This window comes from Drosophila novamexicana, unplaced genomic scaffold, assembly GCF_003285875.2.
Source record: "Drosophila novamexicana strain 15010-1031.04,08,12 unplaced genomic scaffold, DnovRS2.1 tig00001059-arrow-arrow-pilon, whole genome shotgun sequence".
In the NCBI taxonomy this organism is placed as follows: Eukaryota; Metazoa; Arthropoda; class Insecta; order Diptera; family Drosophilidae; genus Drosophila; species Drosophila novamexicana.
Window position 1 is genome coordinate 516,758 of NW_020824837.1, and position 23,127 is coordinate 539,884.

A 23,127-nucleotide genomic window follows, 5' to 3' on the forward strand; every position below is an offset into this window, starting at 1 on the left:
CCCTAAACCCAGAGCATGTCGCAGCCGCTGCGTGGCGGACGCGGTGGGCGTGCCGGCGGCGGGGCTGGCGGTGCTGGTGTTGGACGCAAGACCCCATCCTCGTTGACGGGTCCACCGGACGATTCGGCGAATACCAGTGAACGTGCCACGCCCGCCAGCAAAGCCGATTCGGATCCCAAGGATGATAGCTCCAGCAATGGCGACAAAAAGGATTCAGATCTATTCCCGGCGCCCAAGCCGCCCAGCGCGGGCGCCTCCATCCGGGATGCCGCGAACAAGGTGCTCGCCTTGGCGATGAAAAGCGAATGGACGCCCATGGAAGCGGAGCTGAAGAAACTGGAGAAATATGTGGCTAATGCGGGTGAAGATGGCAATCACATACCGCTCGCCGGAGTGCTCGATTTGGTAAGAGAGAACTACAGAGCGAGCGTGTGAGACAGAGTGAGTGAGAGAGAGAGAGAGAGGGTGTTAGTAGACGACTTTGTAAAATCAATTTTGGAGCCCATCGAAAGCGGCGCAAAATGTAAGTCGACGTCGCCCTTATCAACGTCTCCAACGGAGGCGGCATTTTAGTAGTTGTTGTTATTGTTGGTTGTTTACCAGCCAAAATAACGACACAGTAGCTGTGTGTAGCTGTGTGTGTGTGTGTGTTGTTGTTGTGTGTTATTTGATAGCGCGGCCCAAATGTTTGGCTGCCAAGGCAATGGCAGGCGACGTCCTGCCACAAGTTGCGCCGACTCCCCCGCGGAATAAACTCATAAAGCATCGAAATTGAAGCGCTTCGATTTCAATTTACCATAAAAATATCAAACACAAAAGTCGTTGACATAAAATTATCGTTGCAAGTCTTAAGCACAGGCCCCCCCACAGACGGCAACCCCCGCGGCGACTGACAATAAAATGCAGGCAGGGTAAAAAAAAAAATATATATAGAAGCCAAAAATGTAAATGCCCAATTGGAATGTAGACAAGAGTTAAGGGATCCGGGCAGCAACCAGGGCAAGGGTTGCCTCATGCAAATTATTTTGCTGTGCGAAAGGCATCATTAACATACAACTTTAGTTACAGCTAATGATACCCTGTAGATATGCAAATAAGCAAGGGATTGTATGTGCAGCACACTAACTTTGAGCTAGAATATATTATTAACATTTCGTTTTGCTTTTCATGTGAAACTTGCTTAGATCTACCAAAAACTAATCCGATTTACCATCTTAACAGGGGTTTAAACCTTAATAAAACCATAATAAAAGAAAACCATAATAAAAGAAATTGTACTTAAGCAGGGACCAAAAAAGGGAATTCTGCAATTTTACACTAAAGTCAAAATTTGTAATCTTTGTTCCTTCTTATTTCATTAACATAAACAATCAATTTTGATAACAAGTAATATAGTGTTTATTTGAGAGACAGGAGGTATAAGCCACATTCTTGTCAATCTACCTGCTTTGTATCTATTTATTTATTAATTTAGTTACAGGGTACTTTTCAGCTACACTGCCTTTTTTCTATACAGTTCCAATTTAGCTCATTTGGTGACTATTTTTGGTATATTTTTTGCTGCCAGACAAGGTTAGGAAATACTTATTGTTTTGGACTTGATTTGGTTTTAATAATGAAAATGGCGCCAAGCAAATGAGGTGAAAATTAAGGCTTATCAACGAATGTATGAGAGGAACAAGAAAAGAACTGCAATATTAACCATAACTAAATTATAATAAAAAAAATAATGATGATGACCGCCAAGAAAACCGCAACCAATTTTATGAGCATTATAAATTAGCCTAAGTGCTAAAATGTTTAGCAAGCCAGACAAAAGTTGTGGCGAAAAAACGAATGCCTGAACAGATCTCAAGAGAGTTCAGGTAAAGTTAATTATAAGTCAGAAGTCTATATAGAGAATTGCCCTTAAATGGATGTGAAACCTATCTCTTTGTTATTTAGGTCACCTCAGAAACAGTTTTCAAATATTTCTATATTTTTGTACAAGCCAACGGATAGAATCTCAATCTTAACCCTCTAAAGTAGTTCAGGAACATATTTGGCATGAATTTTAATACAAAATTAAACATAAAAAATTTAATTTTTAGATTTTTTTTTGCTTATTTGAATTCTAATCCTAAAATAAGCATCAGAAAAAAAGTCGAAGAATATTTTTTTTATAAAGTAATGATATTGCGTTTAGAAATCTGTTTAGTTTTGAAAAAGCTATAAGAGTTAGAAAAGAGTTATAAGGGCTAAGTTGAAAGTTCTGCGGGATCGCCTTTAAAACAATTTTTAAAGCGTAACATAAAATTTGAATGAATACTTGAATATATATATGTTTTTTTTGAATCTGTTAACCCTTTTTATTCCACATTTAGCTCATTTTTAAATACATTCCCAATATGCATTTGTTCACGATGAAATCTCTGATGATAATCCACTGCGGTTGTTTTTTTTAGAACACGGGCATGACTCCGCTGATGTACGCCACAAAGGACAATAGGACGGCGATAATGGATCGCATGATTGAGCTGGGCGCCGATGTCGGAGCACGGAATAACGTGAGTATCGGGTGTCGACTTGGGTTTAAGTTAGAAAAGTCGTCTTAAATTACCAAGATATGAGTATTTGGCTTAAGCCAAAGGCAACCAGCTGAGAAAGTCGACAACAAAGAAAAAAAAAAACAATAGAAGCCGCTGCTGGAATTGTGTCAAATCGATAAAAACCGCATAATTAAATCTCACGCGTGGGCGTCATACCAAGAGGGCAGCAGTTGTAAGGTAGCGTTGCAGGGGGGAGGGTGGGGGGTGCGGTCCACGCACTTGCCGCACACGCATTGCCGGGCAAATCGCCGGCGGGACTCGACGCTCGCCGCTCAACTGCCACTTAACAGCCGCTGTGGGTCAACCGAAGAGAGCTTGGCCAACCTTTTGTCCGGGCTCTAACAATTGTTAACAGCTCGGGCGACACGCAAAGGCTCACCGAATTTTGGTTCAAGGGGGCTGTATGGTCTTTGGGGTATCATATTCTGTGATTTATTTTTCACCGATTTTATGCTGCAACCCTTGAGGCACCACGAAAAATTGCAAGGTTATTTTTGGTGAGCAGTTTTTGGAGAGATAGAAGAGCAACGCGAAGTTGGAGTAAAATAATGTATTTTATATGAATATATGATAGGGATAAAGACGTCATATACTTATAGTGTTGTACAGTGTTGTATAACGCAATAAAAACTGGTAAAACTGAAAACTTGCAACACCACACGCCAAGTGTTAAAAGCGAAATTCATTAATGCAAGCAATGCAACTCCCTCAAGGCATTGAAGAACTTGACAGTGTTGTAAAAGTCGCATTATGTGTTAATATAAAGAAATATGTGGCATGGCTAGAAAGTTAAGCAATAAAAACAGGTGTTAAGATTTGCTACTTGGATAAATTAAATGAGTATAAAAGTTCGGATTGGAATCAATCATTTCTTAAGCAGTGTTGTAAAACACTCTAAAATACTCTTATTTAAACAAGAGTATTTAAGAAGGGTGGCTAGGCGTTACGTTGAAAGGGTTTAGTTGACCTTTTTTCTCAATCATGGTAAACAACAATAAGAGGAAGCACAAATTGAACTCCGCGTCAAATATAAAGTGAGCAATTTGGGCCTATTCACCGTCCAATTGGACATTGGGTATTTGGCATTATGTTTGCATGCCACAATTACTTACAACACATTTGGCCACATTTCATTTGGCCCACTGCTCTCGACTTGAGCTTGAGGCGATAAAAATCCTTGACCTAATTACAAAATAATTGTTGCCAAACCAAAAGCGAGCAAAGTCAGCGAATTAAATTACCAAAACAAACATAGAAAATTGTGATACGTTTTTTTGCCCCAACGCAGACTCACATAAAAAACCCGATTGAAGAAATTTTCCCAGCTTGTTTGGCGTGTGAAATGTTAAAGGTTAATTGGTATTTATGAATAATACGGCTTGACGGCGAGTATAAAAATGAATATTTATAATATATGCAGATTAGTTTTTCTATAAAAGAAAAAATATGCTAGACATGGATTCTAATGCTGCTCTCATTCAGGAATGCTGAGAGCCTGAAGAGGTTTGGATTTTTCATCATATGATAACATTTAATTCTTTTATCGCAACAATTGGTAGAGTATATAAATATATATATGTATTATGTTTTACGATCGCAGTTGAAATTCTATCTATTCCTAATATGTGCCTAATTTCGGGAATATATTCAAGATTCTTGCTTTTAGTGTTTAGAATACCATATATTACATATTATATATGGGTCTTACAGGCTTAAACTTTTCTCCTTGTCTCTTTTGGTGCTTTTTAATTTCGTATGCTAATAGTTTTTAACACATAGATCTCATAAATTTGGAATAAGAAATATAGCCTACTTTTTCGCGCGCATTTAGAGTATCAGAAAATTTAAAAGAAAATCCTGACCAGAGCTAGAATGGCAAAGAAAAGTGTGACTTCGGTTTGTAGTCAAAGTAGTAAAGATCGTATCTGGTATACCCCAGCCAAATCTCTAGAGCTTATGACCTGGTAAATTTGAGCTGACGTGTTACATAACAAAAGATGCGTCATGTTTATTTAAAAGAAATCTTAATGATGTTGACAGCTAGTCAGAATGATTTATAACAGAAATAAAACTTACTATAACGAGTGAAGAGTGGCACTTTTAATTAGAGCTTTTTTTTTCTTAACGCATTAAAAAAGTAGCAGAAGCAGAAGAGGAGGAAAAGCAGTTACATATCACGTGTGATGAGGTGTGTTTTGCATTATATAATTTTATGGCTTATCTAAATGTTGGACATCTTTTAAATAATTCGCAACTGGCACGACACTTGCAACACGTGCGGGGCACGGCAAATGAAATGGAATGGAATGATGTAATGAGTACAGGTAATTAACATTTTGAGGCTGTCAAATGAGAGTGTTTACTACCTGAAAGGGGGCTGTGTTGGGGTGGGGTAGTTGGCTAGGGGCACATGTCATTGTGGTTGCAGCCAAATCGAGCCGAAGCTAAAAAGAAGGAGGCGTCAACCGACTTCATTTGTTGCAACTTAAAAGCCAATTAATCAAGCGGCTGACTTTTGAAATACGCCCAGTTAGCACCTGCCCAGATACACCTGTCCGTAACCCTCGTACGTAGCAGGCAGCTTTTTGGCGCTGACCTTTTTCAAGACAAATGGCCAAAACGAAAAGTGGGAGCTCTGCCCAGCTAGAGGCCTTCCTTATGGCTCACATGGCGTCATTAATGTGTGTATTATGCAATTTTAATTAAAACAGAATTCGGGCGCCTGTGCCTTAGCATTTGGAGTAAGTTTCGTATATTTGAGCCACATGCGCGATGACAGCGTGCAATTTTTACATTAAGCTATTAACTGGGCTTAGACTTAATTTGTCAAACGTTATGCGTGAGCGCACGCACAGTGCACAGGTGTGCGTGTGCGTGCGTGTGTGTGTGTGTGTGTGGCACTCAAATTAAGTCTAAATTAATTAATTTAAATTGATGCTATGCTTGCTCTAAAGTGGGCGTGCGCTATGCTAAACGCGCTGACATCAGCTCGGGAAATAATTTAGAAATACATTTTATAATTTCATTTTTCTAAGTGTCTTCTAGCTAGAGTGTGTGTGTGCGGGTGTGTGTGTGTGAGAATGACTTCATGTTGAGCTTAAGAAACTGTAGCATACTTTGTTGCGCTCCGCAAGGTTTACACACAACAAACAACAAAAACTGGGTCGTCTTACAGTCAACCACCCGCCCTCAACCGAAGACTGCGCCAAAGAGGGCCGCAAAAATGTGCTGGAAAATTTGCGCTTCCGTTTTTGTTGTGTTTCCGGTTTTTGCTTTCGTTCCGCAACAACCCAGCAACAATACACAAACGCACACACACACACACACACACTCTCTAGACTTATTTGGAGTTAAAAACTATGCAAAACAGGCGCGTGAAATATTATCTGTCTGGCGTTTAGTTTACGTGTACTTTTGCAGGCCAGTGTAAATTTGCCTGACTTTACGTTACGAACCGCAAAACTGGTAAAACTGGGCAGAACCAATGTCTTTCATCGGGACATGTGTCAAAGACTTCTGCTTCTTATTTTTCATGTGGTTTTTCGCCCATTGGCAACCTGCGTTCTATGCAAATGAGCAAAAGCTGTAGCCAGAAATAGACGCCAAAGCTAAGGAGAAGGCAAAGCCACTTGACATGAATTATGTATACTCTTTGAGATACGTATAAAACCAGAAAGTTGGGCAAAATATGTAATATATGCATATATCTTTTCTTGTCTCGCTTGATATATTTGAGAGAGTTTGGAAGGATTATTTTTTGTATCTTATCTCATCTTTTGTATAATATAGACACCTTCGGAATAAAATCTTTCCATGCGCTCCAAGAAATTTGAATATACTCTTTCATATTAGAACAATATTTCTAAAGGCAAAAATAATGTTCCTCATATACGCTATAAATGCTGGCTCCCTATAAATCCTAGCAGCCCCATGACAGAGCATTAAGTGGCTAATGCATGTAACAAGGCGCCTATAAAAAGCTCGACTCACTTCCGCTTAGCGGGCGCAGCAAAAAAAAAGCCAAAAAAATATAAATAAAAAGAATAAGTAGAAGAAATGTCCACGGGTCAAGTTATAAATTAAGTAAATCCACGGTTGGCCCATGCGGCGTATGTGTAACATATTGGGTTATGGCTTATTATATAAGGCGATAAATGGAAATATGCCAAGTGCCTTCCTTTTTCCCCCGTCCCTCGTTGGGCTCATGTGAGTCACGGGAAACGTGTCGCCAAGTGCTAAGGCAATCACACTTTGGACTCCGTCGTTATCTTTAAATAATTTGCATTGCTGGGTCGTGAGCTAAGCGAGAATTTGGGTTTTGATGCAGTTGTTGCATGTGTGCCACAAACCCAACGACCATTAAGAAATGGCCGAAAGCGAAAGTCCACATGCAAAGATTGCCAGCCAACAACAACAAAAGCCGTGAAAGCTAAGTAATCAGCCGCACCTCTTGGCCTGGCCATGCAAAGTGCTGGCAGAGCATGGGTATGGGCAAGTGCATGGGCAGGGGGTGGGCTCAGGGGCAGTAATAGGGTATTGAGATGGGAGCGCGGCGCGAAGAACTGACTTTGACCCATTGAACAGCTGCTGACCTGTGCCAGTTTAGCCTCGTCGAATGATTTCAGCAATTGATTTAGAGTTTCACCCACCATGAATTTCTCTTTCACATTCTCACTCTCTCCGCTTTTCAATTTGTCTTGCAGGATAATTACAACGCGCTGCATATTGCGGCAATGTATTCGCGTGAGGATGTCGTCAAATTGTTGCTGACGAAACGCGGCGTTGATCCCTTCTCCACCGGAGGTGTAAGTATATATCTATATCTATATCTATATCTATATCTATATCTATATCTATATCTATATCTATATCTATATCTATATCTATATCTATATCTATATCTATATCTATATCTATATCTATATCTATATCTATATCTATATCTATATCTATATCTATATCTATATCTATATCTATATCTATATCTATATCTATATCTATATCTATATCTATATCTATATCTATATCTATATCTATATCTATATCTATATCTATATCTATATCTATATCTATATCTATATCTATATCTATATCTATATCTATATCTATATCTATATCTATATCTATATCTATATCTATATCTATATCTATATCTATATCTATATCTATATCTATATCTCTCAATTTGTATATATATTTGTTATATATCTTAGCATATATTCTAAACGTGTTTTGACATTAATTCCCAAACTAAATCCCTCGGCTTTATATCGAATCCATTTATATGCTCAATTAGGCAGCACTACTTAAAGTTCCATTCGAGTGCTTCAAAAATCGATGCATACTTTTTGGCTGCAGTCACCTTTATTTAATGACGAATTGTTGTTCAAGCACTCTTGAGTCCATTAAACGCATTTTCAGTGTGCAAAGGTCAGCCAAAAAGATGTTGCCGCATGTTGCATGTGACTTTGGCACGTTAGAGGCTAAGGGGCCAATTAGTGGCGACAAGGTTAAGACTTGGGCTAATGCCGGGCTACAGGGACCCTAATTTAAAAACCAGTCCGCCAGCCAAAAGCCAGGGCTAAGGTAAACAAACTGCGGTTACCAAGCACCATTTAATTTCTATGCCAAGTTGAACAAAGATTGAGGGGAGTATGTTACATAGTCTAAGAGTATGTGTAACATAAGAAAGAGAAAACAAATTGGTAAGCTACAATATGCACGATTTAGGTAAGAATGGTATATGGTTAATATCTAAAAAATTTCCAATATATTGTTTAAAGGAACAACATTATCATATGAGACTAGGACTACACATAGATTAGGAATCAATTCTATCAGTTAAGCACTTCTGGTGCTCTATTATAATATTAAATAGTTATATATAATATATTTCTGGGAAAAAAGAAACATGTCGTTTATTTAGCTGTACCCCCTTATTTTAGATACAACTAAAACCAGATACTTTACACGACTTTTGGGTGAGATTTGAGAATTTTCACATATATTTTTGCTTTTGACAGTCATCGTTCATGTTTATGCAGGATATTTGCCAGTCGATCATTTCTAAATTGACTTTTTTCAACATTTTAATTTCGTTTTTTGCCGCAATGTCTGAATGTTGGGGCGTGTCAAGCGCCTCATAGCCCAAATTACTGATGTTTATCAGGAGAGAGCACTTAGAAAGAGAAGGCAATCGTCGAAGTGAGGCAGACAGCTAGAGCTTAGGCACATTAAACACACACACTCTTACAATCTCACACACACATGCAAAGCAGATGTTAACTTTTGTTTTAGCAACAGCCAACAGTTTGAAGTGGGTGTGCGTGGCAAATACTAACACCAACACCTCGCAGCCCCTCTCTGTATTGTATTGTGGGAGCTGTCAGTGCCAGAAGAGAGCAGGAAGTTTATAAAGCGCTGTTGCTGTCAATCTGTGATATGAGACGGCAAAAAAAAAACAAAAACCAAAAAAAAAACAGCCAAGTGACACGAAATGTGCTTATAAGCCAAAATACTGAGCGCTGCTTCGTTCAGTTGCATTTGGGATTTTGAAGTGAATAGTTTTTTTTATAGATTTTCCTGGAGTGTTAACATTAAAAATTGTTGCCTACTTTTCGGCGGCAAATAAAAAATCACATAAAAAGTATTATCTAAGTGCGTGCCATTCACAGCCAGTGTGTGCACACTTAAGTATTCTAATGTTTATTATGCCCATAACAATATTTATATATATTCCATTTTCATTTATTTCTCTTTACAGTCGCGCTCACAAACTGCGGTGCATTTGGTGTCCAGTCGTCAAACGGGCACCGCCACAAATATCCTCAGAGCTCTACTCGCAGCCGCTGGCAAGGATATACGCGTGAAGGCAGACGGCGTAAGTGTGTGTGTGAGACTGTGTGTGCATGTGTGTGTGTGTGCAGGAGCCACAAGTGCTAGTAAATAGCCAAGTTATGAGCTGCTGGCAGTCAACATTATGTGAAGCACACTCAAAACCAGGTGCCAGTCGGTGCCAACGTAAACAAAAGTTAAACGCAAAAAAAAAGAAGAAAATAAAACAACAAATCGAAAACAACAATAACAACAATCATATAAAGCAAACGATTTGTGAAAAATCAATATGTAAAAAGCACAAAGCAAATGCATTTCCGGAACATTAAAAAAATATGAAACAAGGAAAACTCTCGAAAAAAAAACCGCAAAAATAATGTCAGCGCTTTTATATACCCTGTACCTATTAAAAATAATTAAACTGGGGAATTTTGAGCTGTGCAAATGAATGTAACAGAAGGAAGATAACACATTTTGGACTCTATAAAGCTAAAGCAGACGAGACAGACGAGTATCTGTATCTATATGTATATATATGTATCTGTATCTCAAACTTGAAATATGGGTTCTTTCGTAGCACAGCCTATTTGACGTTATCGATAACTTTCCATATTTTGCAGTAAACGATATATATCGATATCTGGTCTAAGTTTATTTAGTTATTTATTTTCTTTGAGGTCTCGAAGACATTTAGAGAAGTTTGGCATATGGATTAACATGACAAGAACTTACATATTTTTATTTAAACTTCCAAGTCCTTTCGTGTAGTCCCTGAGGCCTGTAATTCGTTTAGGCAACACAAAACACAAATGTTGTTTAGGAATTAATCAAGCTGTACGACTAAAAGAACTAGAAGAAACTCTCAGCTTGGGCATGTGTGGAGCAGAGAGTCTTAGCTGAACATAGGGTATCTCAACCCCGGCATTCACGACTAGAGCTTACTTGTTTGCCGATTAACTTGCATTGAAAAGACTTAAGAGCCCGAAACTCTGTAGAGAATCGGCATAAATGCGGAACTATTTGTCGCATAACGTGCAGAAGTGCAAATTTACTCTGATATTTGGAGAACACACGCGACGAGTAGTGCATAAATTTACGGGGGCCTCCCATTGTTTGCCGGAGTCGGGTCGATTGATAGTCTAGACAAAAGACTTGTGCGAGTCGGCAACTTGATTTAAATCAATTAGAGCCAGACCCAAAAACTATCTACACCCACACCAGTTAATGGCGCTGTCAGACAAAATTAGCTGGATAAAGTATTTGGGCGCTATCTTCTTCTTCCGCTCCCGCTTCCACTTCCATGCACATTTCCCATTACCCATTTTGATTTCGATTTGGGCCTCCACAAATAGCTCGACTAACAATGACATCGGCACGCACATTGGCAGGGCTCTGCTTCCTATATGGAAGAGACTCTGTACTCTTCTTCCATGAGGGCGCTCAACCCGTTGCCAACAACAAACACATAATGCAAGAGTTGGGTGTGGGGACAGCCCATCCACAAAAAAAGGGGGTCACAAGTTGCTCTACAACTTGATTTACGTTGTCAGCTGAGCGCGCATAGGCTGGGATTAAGGGGGTTGAGAGGCGACTCTCTCATGCGCCTTTGCCAGTTCAAAGTTCGCGCGAAAAGTTGCGAACTTGGCTAAAAATAGGCAAAAACATGCAGCCATTAACACTTGAGGCATGAATTGGCTAATTGGAATTTACGCGCGTGTGTGTGTGTGTGTGAGGGTGTGTGTATTGCACCCCTAATTATGTTACCAACTAACTAAACCTATGTATCTATATATATTTGTAGCGTGGCAAAATCCCATTGCTGCTGGCCGTGGAGTCGGGCAACCAGTCCATGTGCAGAGAACTTTTGGCTGCACAAACGGCGGAACAACTGAAGGTAAGCAAAAAACAAGCTGCGAAAATACGATGCCATAGGAAATACAATAGATAAATAAATTTCTAGAATAAAATATAAATAATATGGAATTACAAGGGAATTTGTGTGAGCTATAAAGAAAAACTATCTGTTACTTGTAAAGAAATACTTGAAATGCTTTCGAAAACCACTTTCAAGTAGGAACATTACAAAATTATTCTAGAGCTAACAACTCACCACCATAATATTTTTGTCGGTAGAACACAGTCACGTAAGGTAAGATATTTTTACTAAGCGAAGGTTACGCATTATCACTAGCCAATCTCCCCCTTAAGCCAAAACGCACGAAACTGGCATAAATCAAAAGCTAGCATTTGCGTCTTAAGATGCGTCTAAAGATATCAGTTTTCAGCTAATAAAATTACCTGACCAGATGTTATCGTTCTCGTTCCCAAGGGTCACAAATCAAAATTATTATCAAAATGCAAATTGCATTTACACTGTCAAAACTTGACAAATAAATCAGGGAAATGCAAATTCCATAACTAGATGGCAACGCTACGCACATGTGTGCCTGTGAAAATCGGCAACAGTGCACGCAATCTAGAGAGGGGAAGAGAAAGAAAATGCGCAAGAGAGCGTAAAAAGTGCAACAGTGCAAAATGTGATGTGACATTGGGGCAAAGTTTTTAGTGTTGTTTTCAATTTGCACGGCAGACACACACATACACACGCACACACACATACACACGCACACACACACATGCACACAGCTGTTGAGTCAAGAGCAGTGCGTGTTGATGAAATTAACCGAAAAGGGGTTAAAGTTAAAGTTCGAGTTAGTTGACTTTGGGCCAAGCAGCCTGGCACGCAATCAGCCGGCTAGCAAAGTGGGTCAAAAGTGTTGCGAAAACGCAGCTAAAATAGTTAAAGGAGGATAGGGTTGAGCAGGAGCGGGAGCAGAAGCAGGCGTTTAGTCTAAGGAGTTAGCTAAGTTAGCCTTGTTACGGGGCTAACTCGATTTGCATATTCAAAAATAAACCGAGAAGCGATGGCAATCGCCGTTTGCCTCCGATTTGAGCGCTGCAATTTCTTAAGCTTGATATTTTATTTTCGTGATTCGTGATTCGTGACCAGGCAACGACGGCCAATGGAGACACGGCCTTGCATTTGGCCGCCAGACGGCGAGACGTCGATATGGTCCGCATTCTGGTTGATTACGGCACCAATGTGGACACACAGAACGGCGAGGGCCAGACGCCGCTGCACATCGCCGCCGCCGAGGGTGACGAGGCGCTACTCAAGTACTTCTACGGGGTGCGTGCATCCGCCTCCATAGCGGACAATCAAGGTGAGTCAACAGCAGCAGAATAAAACCCATGTTGGGACTTTCATTTTCCCCTCCTGCCTCTTACAGATCGCACACCCATGCACTTGGCCGCCGAGAATGGACACGCTCATGTCATCGAGATCCTGGCGGACAAATTCAAGGCGAGCATCTTCGAGCGCACCAAGGATGGCAGCACACTGATGCACATTGCATCACTTAATGGCCATGCTGAGTGCGCCACGATGCTCTTCAAGAAGGGTGTCTATCTGCACATGCCCAACAAGGATGGCGCCCGCAGCATACACACTGCCGCCGCCTACGGTCACACTGGCATCATCAATACCCTGCTGCAGAAGGGCGAAAAAGTGGACGTGACCACCAATGTGAGTAGACATTGCTTTGATCCTATAAATTGGAAGCGACTACCTTCTCAGCGCCAACTTATTATAAACTTTATCATTTTGTGATAGAATGTTTAAGGGCCTCCTTGGGCATGTAAAGTATTCTTAAATGTTACTTTATAATTTCCGGAAAATCAAATTGTTTACCTAATACAGTTTCATGCTATCATTTTTTAACTATTGGAATAGGAGTTATTTCCTTTTAACTTAAAGTGCTTTTAAGAAACAAATTTCTTGTGTTTAACATGAATTCTTTCAACCAAAGACTTACCTGATGTTAATCCAATTCCTAGTCTTTTCTCATTTTTATCGAAAGGTCGTCCAGCGTTCTATAAAAAGATAAAAAAAATATAAAACTGATTAGGACCAAGCTCAGCCTATAAAAATGAAGTATTACAATAATTATATTATATATTCCCCAATATTGTTAATCCCTCTCCCAGGATAACTATACGGCACTGCATATAGCTGTGGAGTCAGCGAAGCCCGCTGTTGTGGAAACGCTGCTCGGCTTCGGCGCCGATGTGCATGTGAGAGGGGGTAAGCTGCGGGAGACGCCGCTGCACATTGCGGCACGGGTCAAAGATGGAGATCGCTGTGCCCTGATGCTGTTGAAGTCCGGAGCGAGTCCGAATCTGACGACCGATGACTGCCTGACGCCGGTGCATGTGGCCGCGAGTCACGGAAATCTGGCGACGCTGATGCAACTGCTGGAGGATGGCGGCGATCCGCTGTACAAGTCCAATGTGAGTACGAGAACGAGAATCGAAGAGGACTTGCCCAAATGATCAACCACTCTCTCTCTCCCTCCTTTTCTGTAGACCGGGGAGACACCTTTGCACATGGCTTGTAGGTCGTGTCATCCGGAGATTGTGCGTCATCTGATTGAGACGGTGAAGGAGAAACACGGTCCGGATAAGGCCACCACGTACATCAATTCTGTGAACGATGATGGCGCCACGGCGCTGCATTATACTTGCCAAATTACCAAGGAGGAGGTGAAAATACCCGAGTCCGATAAGCAAATCGTGCGCATGCTACTCGAGAACGGAGCCGATGTGACGCTCCAGACGAAGAACGCACTGGAGACGGCCTTCCACTATTGCGCCGTCGCGGGCAACAATGATGTGCTGATGGAGATGATCTCGCACATGAATCCCACGGACATACAGAAGGCCATGAATCGACAGTCGTCGGTGGGCTGGACACCGCTGCTGATCGCCTGCCATCGGGGGCACATGGAGCTGGTCAACAATCTTTTAGCGAATCATGCGAGGGTCGATGTCTTCGATACGGAGGGGCGCTCGGCGCTGCATCTGGCCGCGGAACGGGGCTTTCTGCACGTGTGCGATGCGCTGCTAACGAACAAGGCCTTCATCAATTCCAAGTCCCGGGTGGGACGCACCGCACTGCATTTGGCGGCGATGAATGGATTTACGCATCTGGTGAAGTTCCTCATCAAGGATCACAATGCGGTGATTGATATATTGACGCTGCGCAAGCAGACGCCGCTGCATCTGGCGGCAGCCAGTGGGCAAATGGAGGTGTGCCAGCTGCTGCTGGAGCTGGGCGCCAACATCGATGCGACAGACGATCTGGGCCAGAAGCCCATCCATGTCGCCGCACAGAATAACTACTCTGAAGTGGCCAAATTGTTCTTGCAGCAGCATCCATCGCTGGTGAATGCCACCAGTAAGGATGGCAACACTTGTGCCCATATTGCTGCCATGCAGGGATCCGTCAAGGTGATCGAGGAGCTCATGAAGTTCGATCGATCCGGCGTGATATCAGCTAGAAATAAGTTGACCGATGCCACGCCCCTACAGCTAGCCGCCGAGGGCGGACATGCGGATGTGGTTAAAGCTCTGGTGCGTGCCGGCGCCTCCTGCACCGAGGAGAACAAAGCCGGCTTCACGGCTGTGCATTTGGCCGCCCAGAATGGGCATGGCCAGGTGCTGGATGTGCTCAAGAGCACCAATTCGCTTCGCATCAATAGCAAAAAGCTTGGCCTAACGCCCCTGCACGTCGCCGCCTATTACGGCCAGGCGGACACTGTACGCGAACTCCTGACCAGCGTGCCGGCCACGGTCAAGTCGGAGACGCCCACGGGCCAAAGTTTGTTTGGAGAGCTGGGCACCGAGTCGGGCATGACACCACTGCATCTGGCCTCATTTTCGGGCAATGAGAATGTGGTGCGATTGCTGCTGAACTCGGCGGGTGTGCAAGTGGATGCAGCTACCGTGGAGAACGTAAGCCATGATCTTTATTCCTTGCTAATATTAATTTCATTTTTAGAAAGGCAAGGATTAGCTGTGTCCCCATCAATCACTCAGTGCTCAATCCGGTTGCTAATCGAACTTTGTTTTATAGGGTTACAATCCACTCCATTTGGCTTGCTTCGGTGGACACATGTCAGTGGTTGGTTTGCTTCTGAGTCGGTCGGCGGAACTCCTGCAATCCACGGATCGTAATGGTCGCACTGGTCTGCATATCGCTGCCATGCATGGCCATTTCCAGATGGTGGAGATACTGCTCGGCCAGGGCGCTGAGATAAATGCAACCGATCGAAATGGTTGGACGCCACTGCATTGTGCTGCCAAAGCCGGTCACTTGGATGTGGTAAAGCTGCTGTGCGAGGCGGGCGCCTCCCCCAAGTCGGAGACTAACTATGGCTGTGCGGCTATTTGGTTTGCCGCATCCGAGGGTCATAACGAGGTGTTGCGCTATCTGATGAACAAAGAACACGACACGTACGGCCTGATGGAGGACAAACGCTTTGTCTACAACCTGATGGTCGTGTCCAAGAATCACAATAATAAGCCAATACAAGAGTTTGTGCTGGTCTCCCCAGCACCCGTGGATACAGCAGCCAAATTATCCAACATCTATATAACACTCTCGACCAAGGTGCGCAAGGAGACATGGTTCCTCAGCTAGAATTCAGCCTAATATCTCTCTCTCTCTCTCTCTCTCTCTTATTGTAGGAGAAGGAGCGCGCCAAGGACCTGGTGGCCGCTGGCAAACAATGTGAGGCTATGGCCACGGAACTCCTGGCTCTGGCCGCCGGCTCCGATTCCGCTGGCAAGATACTGCAGGCCACAGACAAGCGGAACATGGAATTTCTCGATGTGCTAATCGAGAACGAGCAGAAGGAAGTCATTGCTCATACGGTGGTCCAGCGATACTTGCAAGTGTGTTCATGATCCAATGGGAATCTTTAAGCCAGATTAATCCTAGAATTAACATGTTTCGACACCTCTGCTTTAGGAACTGTGGCACGGCTCATTGACATGGGCATCGTGGAAGATAATGTTGCTGCTGGTTGCATTTATCGTTTGCCCGCCTGTATGGATTGGCTTCACATTTCCGATGGGGCACAAGTTTAACAAGGTGCCGATCATCAAGTTTATGTCCTACCTCACCTCGCACATATACCTCATGACACACCTGAGCATTGTGGGCATAACGCCCATCTATCCGGTACTGCGTCTGAGTCTGGTCCCCTACTGGTACGAAATAGGCCTGCTCATTTGGTTGAGCGGTTTACTTTTGTTCGAGTTGACGAATCCTTCGGACAAATCGGGATTGGGATCCATAAAGGTGCTCGTCCTGCTGCTGGGCATGGCCGGAGTGGGCGTTCATGTGGTCGCCTTTCTCTTCGTTTCCAAGGAGTATTGGCCCACATTGGTCTATTGCCGTAATCAGTGCTTCGCCCTGGCCTTTCTGCTGGCCTGTGTACAGATCCTCGACTTTCTGTCGTTCCATCATCTGTTCGGACCCTGGGCCATCATCATTGGCGATCTGCTTAAGGATCTGGCGAGATTTCTCGCCGTGCTCGCCATCTTTGTGTTTGGCTTCTCCATGCATATTGTGGCGTTGAATCAATCATTTGCCAACTTTACGCCCGAGGATCTGCGCAGTTTCGAGAAGAAGAATCGCAATCGCGGCTACTTCAGTGACGGTAAGTCCAGACGTTTGCTTTTTGCTTTTCTCTCTAATTATTTTTAAAACTTCTTTGGTTGGAATATTTCGTTTGTGTTTCATGGAATGTTTACGCAACATCCTTTGAGTTTTTGTTTATTCTCTTTGATTTGATTATTAAAGTTCAATGTGTCTTGATAAGTATCTGTATCTGCCTTGAATGAAACTGTGTGCTCAATGTTCACCTTTGAAATACAACTACAACCACAAAATACAACAACAATTGCATGCTGTACAACAAACCCAAACTGAACCAATCCTCTTTGATGTCGTCATGTGTTAAACACCCAACGCCCCTTGCTATATTAAAACCCCTGCCTAACTCCCCCTACTAATTATGCTCTCTCTCCCTCTCTCTATCTCTATCTGTATACCATGCCGTATTATCCCATGCTTCAGATGATATGCCCACCCCACGACCTCCGCCCGTGGAGAGTTATGTCGATAGTCGCTTCAGCGAATTCCGTCGCAAACACAAAGATGATCGTAAGTTCTGTTAACTGCTTTCGTTCAGACTCAATTGCATGGGCCTCTCATATTTATATATGGGCTCTCTCTGTCTCATATAATTCTTAACTATATATATACTCGTTCATAAATTATCTGCAGGTCGGCGGTCCTAGCATATTTTTGGGCCGGCCGGCCGCTGTTCCTCTTGCCTTCAATGTTGTGTGTAAAAGTTTTTATTGTCATATCTTATTTTCCAGTTGTAATGGAAAAAGCAAATGCTACAAATCCCACACAAATAATATACTCTCCTACTCGTTCAGCTATCCAATGTTAGCCTTGTTCTTGTTCTTGTTCTTTAAGTTCCTTTCGTTTCGTTGAGGCATGTTTTGTTGGTCACGGTCAACGGATTCCGTTCTAAATAAATACTATATAATACTTTGTGCATTCTCGATGTTGTGGATCAATCAATGTTTATAGGTATCATCTGCTACATTATTAATATATATTATTGTATATTTTTTAATTGTAAATGTTTTGTTTTTGCTGTTTTTTATGCTTTATATTTTAAAGAGCATGCATTTTTTTGGTTTAAAGTATATATGTAGAATACTTTGGTACTAGAAACTTTTCCGAACTTTTGATTTATGTACACATTACTTTTCAAAGATTCTGAAATTGTTAGTCTTACAAATACAGCACGTTTAGTTTGACGAGTAAACGAAAAAAATGTGTCTCAGACTGAAGTAGTGATATTTTTTTTGACCAGAAAAAGCGTAATATTGTTTTAAGATTAACGACAGAAATTGAAGAATCCAACTAACTTATTACAGCTGTAAAAATTGTAGCAAAAGTCGATCAAACAGTTCTGTATTTTCTTAACTTTTTTTATTCAAAAGAAAAACTTGATTTCAAATTATGGATACAAATTTACGTTTGTTTCATTTTTGAACTTGATTTAAAGCTTAATCATCCTTTATTATATTTTATTTTTTTTAATGCATTTCACACATTTGCGCAACGTGTACAAAAATAAATCAAATTAAAATAAATAATAATAATTCAATATTGCATGTTGATGTTTTGCAAAGTCGCCAGCAAAAAAAAAAGAAACACAAAATATATATATTTATATAAATATTGAACTTCATACAAGATATTTTCTGGGCTTAAAGCTTCTGCCGCTGCTTGGCAAACACAAAAATATGACATAAAAAAACCAAAAAAACAATTGAAAATTCTGCACAAAACGGCGAAACGAATCATATGAAGAAAACCCACACGAAATATCGATAATTATCGATGCTGTCGTATGTGTGTTGGCCGATAACCAAAAAATATAATTGAACAAAATATCGAATGCCTGACGTGTTGTTGTTATTGCTGTTGTTGCTGCTTTAAGCCACCAATATTCGTACGAATTCTTGCACACACGCCTGTGCCAATATCAATATCAATCAATCAATCTAACAATATGCAGCATAAGCAAGCCCACAAGTTGCGCCTCACACAGTTAGCTCGTGTTGTAATGTGTGTTATTTAAAAGAAAACCTATAGAGAACAAAAGAAAACAAAAACCACCCAAAATTCTTTGGACGTTGTTAGGACCCATGACACCATTTCTGGCTTTCGAGCGTCTGTTCTTCGCCGTTTTCGGACAAACGACCACCGTGGACATCAATCCCATGCGACATTTGCGTCCCGAGTGGACCGAGGTGCTGTTCAAATTTGTCTTTGGCATCTATTTGTTAGTGTCTGTGGTTGTACTCATTAACCTGCTAATTGCCATGATGTCGGATACTTATCAGCGCATACAGGTTTGTATTGACAATCTCCACTAATCGCAAACACTCTCTCTCCCCCTTTTTCTCTCTCTCTCTCTTCCCTTAAACTTAAACTTAAACTTAATCAACCAATTTTGATTTGAATTACAATTTTTTTATTGCTGTGATAACAACCCCCTTGACCGTCTATATGTGAAAATTCAACGCAATTGGCGCACGTTTCCGGTTGCTGTTGGGGGTTGATCAATGGGCCCAAATCAAATTCGGATACGAACGCTATTCGGGCTAATTGACCAACCACACACAATGTCAAATGGGCGTCCGTTATCTTTTTATTTTTCAAATCCAATCTGAACGCTGTGCTGTGTCCGTCCTATATTAAATATTGGGGGTTGATAACTGTCAACTGGTATTCGGTATTTCGGTATATATCTGTATAAATGCGGGGGGCATATCTGGTATCTGTGAAATATTAAATTGGAATCGGAATCGGAATTGGAATTTGGAATTTGGTATTTGGAATTCGGAATACGGAAACGCGACACACGACACAGTGCGCATGCATCCGATTAACTCGTTCGAGTTACTCTTCTTCGCCGTGTTTGGCCAGACGACGACGGAGCAAACGCAAGTTGATAAAATCAAAAATTTAGCCACGCCCACTCAACCGTATTGGGTTGAGTATCTGTTCAAAATTGTCTTTGGCATATACATGCTGGTGTCGGTGGTTGTACTCATTAACCTGCTGATTGCTATGATGTCAGACACCTATCAAAGAATTCAGGTAGTATTGCTAATGGCGCTTCATAAAATGAACCACGTTTATTCTTTAATACTCTTTTATGCTCCTCAAAATACCATATCAATATTATATACTTATATATTATCATAATTATCAAATAACTAAGCTATGTATTCAATGATAACTGACTAATTTTCAAGTCTCTTTCAGCAAACAACGAGAGTCCTTAGTTTATAAGCTTAAAAGGTTTAATAATAGATTTTGCGAGGAGCGGAGCGAAACGTGATAAGCTAGAAGCACAAGATGTTAAAGTAAAATCAAGAAACCAGGTGAAAGAAAGAAAGAAAGCAACTAAGGGAGAAGCAAATCAAGTAGAAAAGCATGCAGCAAGGCGACAAGAAGCATGAGAGATAAGTGAAGCGAGAAGCAAGTAGGTTGGGTGAATAAGTGGAGAATGATAGCAAGAAGTAGAAGATCCTCAGCAAGAAGCAAATCAAGATGCTAGGCAAAAGGCGAAACGAGAAGCAAGTTAAGTAGTAAAACAAGAAGCATAGCAAGACGTAGAGCAAGAATAAAGCGAGTAGCAAGGCAAGCCACAAGACAACAAGTATGCGAGTGAATAGCAAAATGAAAGGATCAAAAGAGAGGATAGAAGCAGAAACATAAGTAAAGCGAGAAGTCAGAAGCTAAGCGAGAAAAAATCAAAGATAAACGAGAACCATCATGAACAACAGAGAATTAAGTAATTGAAAAGCAACTAGGAAAACTTACGGCTCATACTCTCAACATTTTCGCCTACTTTAAGAAAGAATCAAAATATATTTCCAACTATTTTTAGCTTAAAAAAATGTATGGCATATTTCCATCAACTGCCCAGACTTGCATCTTCCAGGTTTTTTCCAAGAAATTAAAGCTATCTGTTCGATACATATCCAATGGTAAATTGTATCTGACAGATAAAACACGCGCTTATAGATTAGAAAAAGATTAATTAGTGTGTACTACTCCTACTAAATTTCGTCTGTGTAATTAGCTTTAGAATTAGTTGAAAGCCTAGCGAAAGTAGCTTGTGTGACCAGTGTTGAGCAATACACGTGTCCAGTGTTGGCAAATGCATGCTTTACAAACTAACTGCTGCATGTTTCTGTGTCTATGTCTATGTTTAAGTCTAAATACAAAAAAAATATACCAATAAATGCGTGTGGTTTTGTATAGCAATTTCTCGAGTATCTTAAAGATACAAACGTGTATATAAACAAGTATATACGGTGAAAAATTGTTGAGCAAAACCAATGTCTACATTTGTATATTTCTCTTATTGAAATTTCTCAGTTGCAGCGCTTAAGTTAAATATATATAAACAAAAATAAAAGGGAAACAACAATTGTAAATTGTGAACGCTTGAAAAATCATGAATCTCATTTGTGTAAATCGTCGTGTTCTTGTTCTATTCTATATATCATGTCCCATCATCATATCATATGATCATTTAATGCGAAAAACCTATGAAACACTAGGCACAATCCGACATCGAATGGAAATTTGGCCTATCCAAGCTTATACGCAATATGCATCGCACCACAACAGCGCCATCGCCGCTTAATTTAGTTACCACCTGGTTTATATGGATCGTCGAGAAGGTCAAGGTAAAATATCAAGTGTTCGAGCTAAGACAAAAATATAAATATTATTAAATAGAAAAAATGATATAACTACAAGAACTCTTACTAAGCTGAACAAAACACTTAATCAGACTGTGTTAATCGATCAGAACTCGCATAGTTGCTGACCTTTTCTGCCAACCATTTAAAGCAATTTGGCAACAACTGCAAAACGGGGAAGAAGCCCCATTTTAATTTGCAACCAATGTCAACAAATGTCTACAAATGCTTTAAGTGTGTTGCCTGTATCTGTATCTGCACCCTGTGCTGCACCACCCTGTGAATTGTAGTGTTTTGCACATTTGGTCACACTTTCTTTTATGCTGTATTCTTCAGTTTTTTGCTCTGTGCTGCTTTTGATGTTTAATCAATGTGTTGTGTCTCTTGTCTCTGTATGTCCTGTGTGTCATGTCCTTGACCTAACTTACGCTCACACGCCACAGGCACGCATGAAGAAAAAGAAGCGTCCAAGTCTGGTTCAGATGATGGGCATACGTCAGGCCAGTCCACGCACCAAAGCCGGCGCCAAGTGGCTATCGAAGATCAAGAAAGGTGAGCAATGTATGTATCGTTACCTTACGAGTGAGTTCCCCTGAGCCCCCACCAGAAAAATACGTCTACGCACAATGTTGGTACTGGTGCAAGAGTTTTGTAGCTACAAGCGTTCGTCTGTCAACTCACTCGCTCTTCCTCTCTCTTCCTCTCTCTCTGACTGTCTCTCTCTATCTCTACGTAACTATGACTCTCTTTTATCAACTACAGCTCTCTCTCTCTCGTCTACTCTTTCTACAATTGGCGCGCTCTAGCTCAAAATTTCTTTCTCAACTTCCAACTCTGATTCCCCCTTTTCCGCAAGATCAACTTTAACTTATTCTGTTTTATTCTCTCAGACTCGGTGGCCCTGTCCCAGGTGCATCTGTCGCCTCTGGGCTCTCAGGCCAGCTTCTCGGCTGCCAATCAGAATCGCATCGAGAATGTTGCCGATTGGGAGGCGATTGCGAAAAAATATCGCGCGCTCGTTGGCGATGAGGAGGGCGGCTCTCTCAAGGACTCGGATGCGGAGAGTGGCTCGCAGGAGGGCGGCGGCGGCGGTGGGCCACAAGGGCCGGCACAGGTGGGCAAGGGCAGGGGGAAGGCAGCTGCCAAAAAGTAGAATCAAATTTATAACGCTTGGATTATAAGTTAAGGCTTTTACACATTGGCTTACTAAATGAGTTTCGATTACAGGTCTAAGCATCATCCCACTCTGCCTACTACTACTTCTACTACTACTTCTACTACTACTACTACTACTACTACTTTCTACTCTTTCAAAACTTCTCTTCTTTACTTCCCTGCAAAAAAAAAAAAAAAATCATCTTACTCTTTAACTCTCCAACTCTCCCATCTCGACTGTCTATTTGTCTGTCTTAACTCTAAGTGACTGTAAAGCTAAGCTGCACTCCTGAACAAAACAAAAACTCTAAGCTAAGCTACACTTAAACTA

General features: G+C 41.4%; 1 protein-coding gene across 1 annotated transcript; it reads left to right on the forward strand.

Annotated features, from left to right (window-relative positions):
* The first annotated feature begins 15 nt into the window (after positions 1-15).
* Positions 16-22,961, forward strand: LOC115765912 (serine/threonine-protein phosphatase 6 regulatory ankyrin repeat subunit A). The gene is made up of 18 exons (XM_030709658.1): positions 16-405; positions 2,445-2,546; positions 7,292-7,393; positions 9,352-9,468; positions 11,224-11,316; positions 12,433-12,646; positions 12,713-13,008; positions 13,470-13,772; positions 13,848-15,275; positions 15,397-15,933; positions 16,011-16,217; positions 16,294-16,987; positions 17,407-17,493; positions 19,060-19,271; positions 21,498-21,626; positions 22,085-22,193; positions 22,532-22,755; positions 22,869-22,961. The coding sequence occupies exons 1-18, from the start codon at positions 16-18 to the stop codon at positions 22,872-22,874; spliced, it is 5,250 nt and encodes a 1,749-aa protein (XP_030565518.1). The 3' UTR covers positions 22,875-22,961.
* Positions 22,962-23,127: the final 166 nt, after the last annotated feature.

Excerpts from the sequence above, each read along its gene's own strand:
- LOC115765912 (XM_030709658.1), top strand. The coding sequence starts at position 16 with ATGTCGCAGCCGCTGCGTGGCGGACGCGGTGGGCGTGCCGGCGGCGGG. Across the intron at positions 13,773-13,847 it reads ATCCGCTGTACAAGTCCAAT|ACCGGGGAGACACCTTTGCA; the intron begins GTGAGTACGAGA and ends CCTTTTCTGTAG. Across the intron at positions 15,934-16,010 it reads ATATAACACTCTCGACCAAG|GAGAAGGAGCGCGCCAAGGA; the intron begins GTGCGCAAGGAG and ends CTCTTATTGTAG.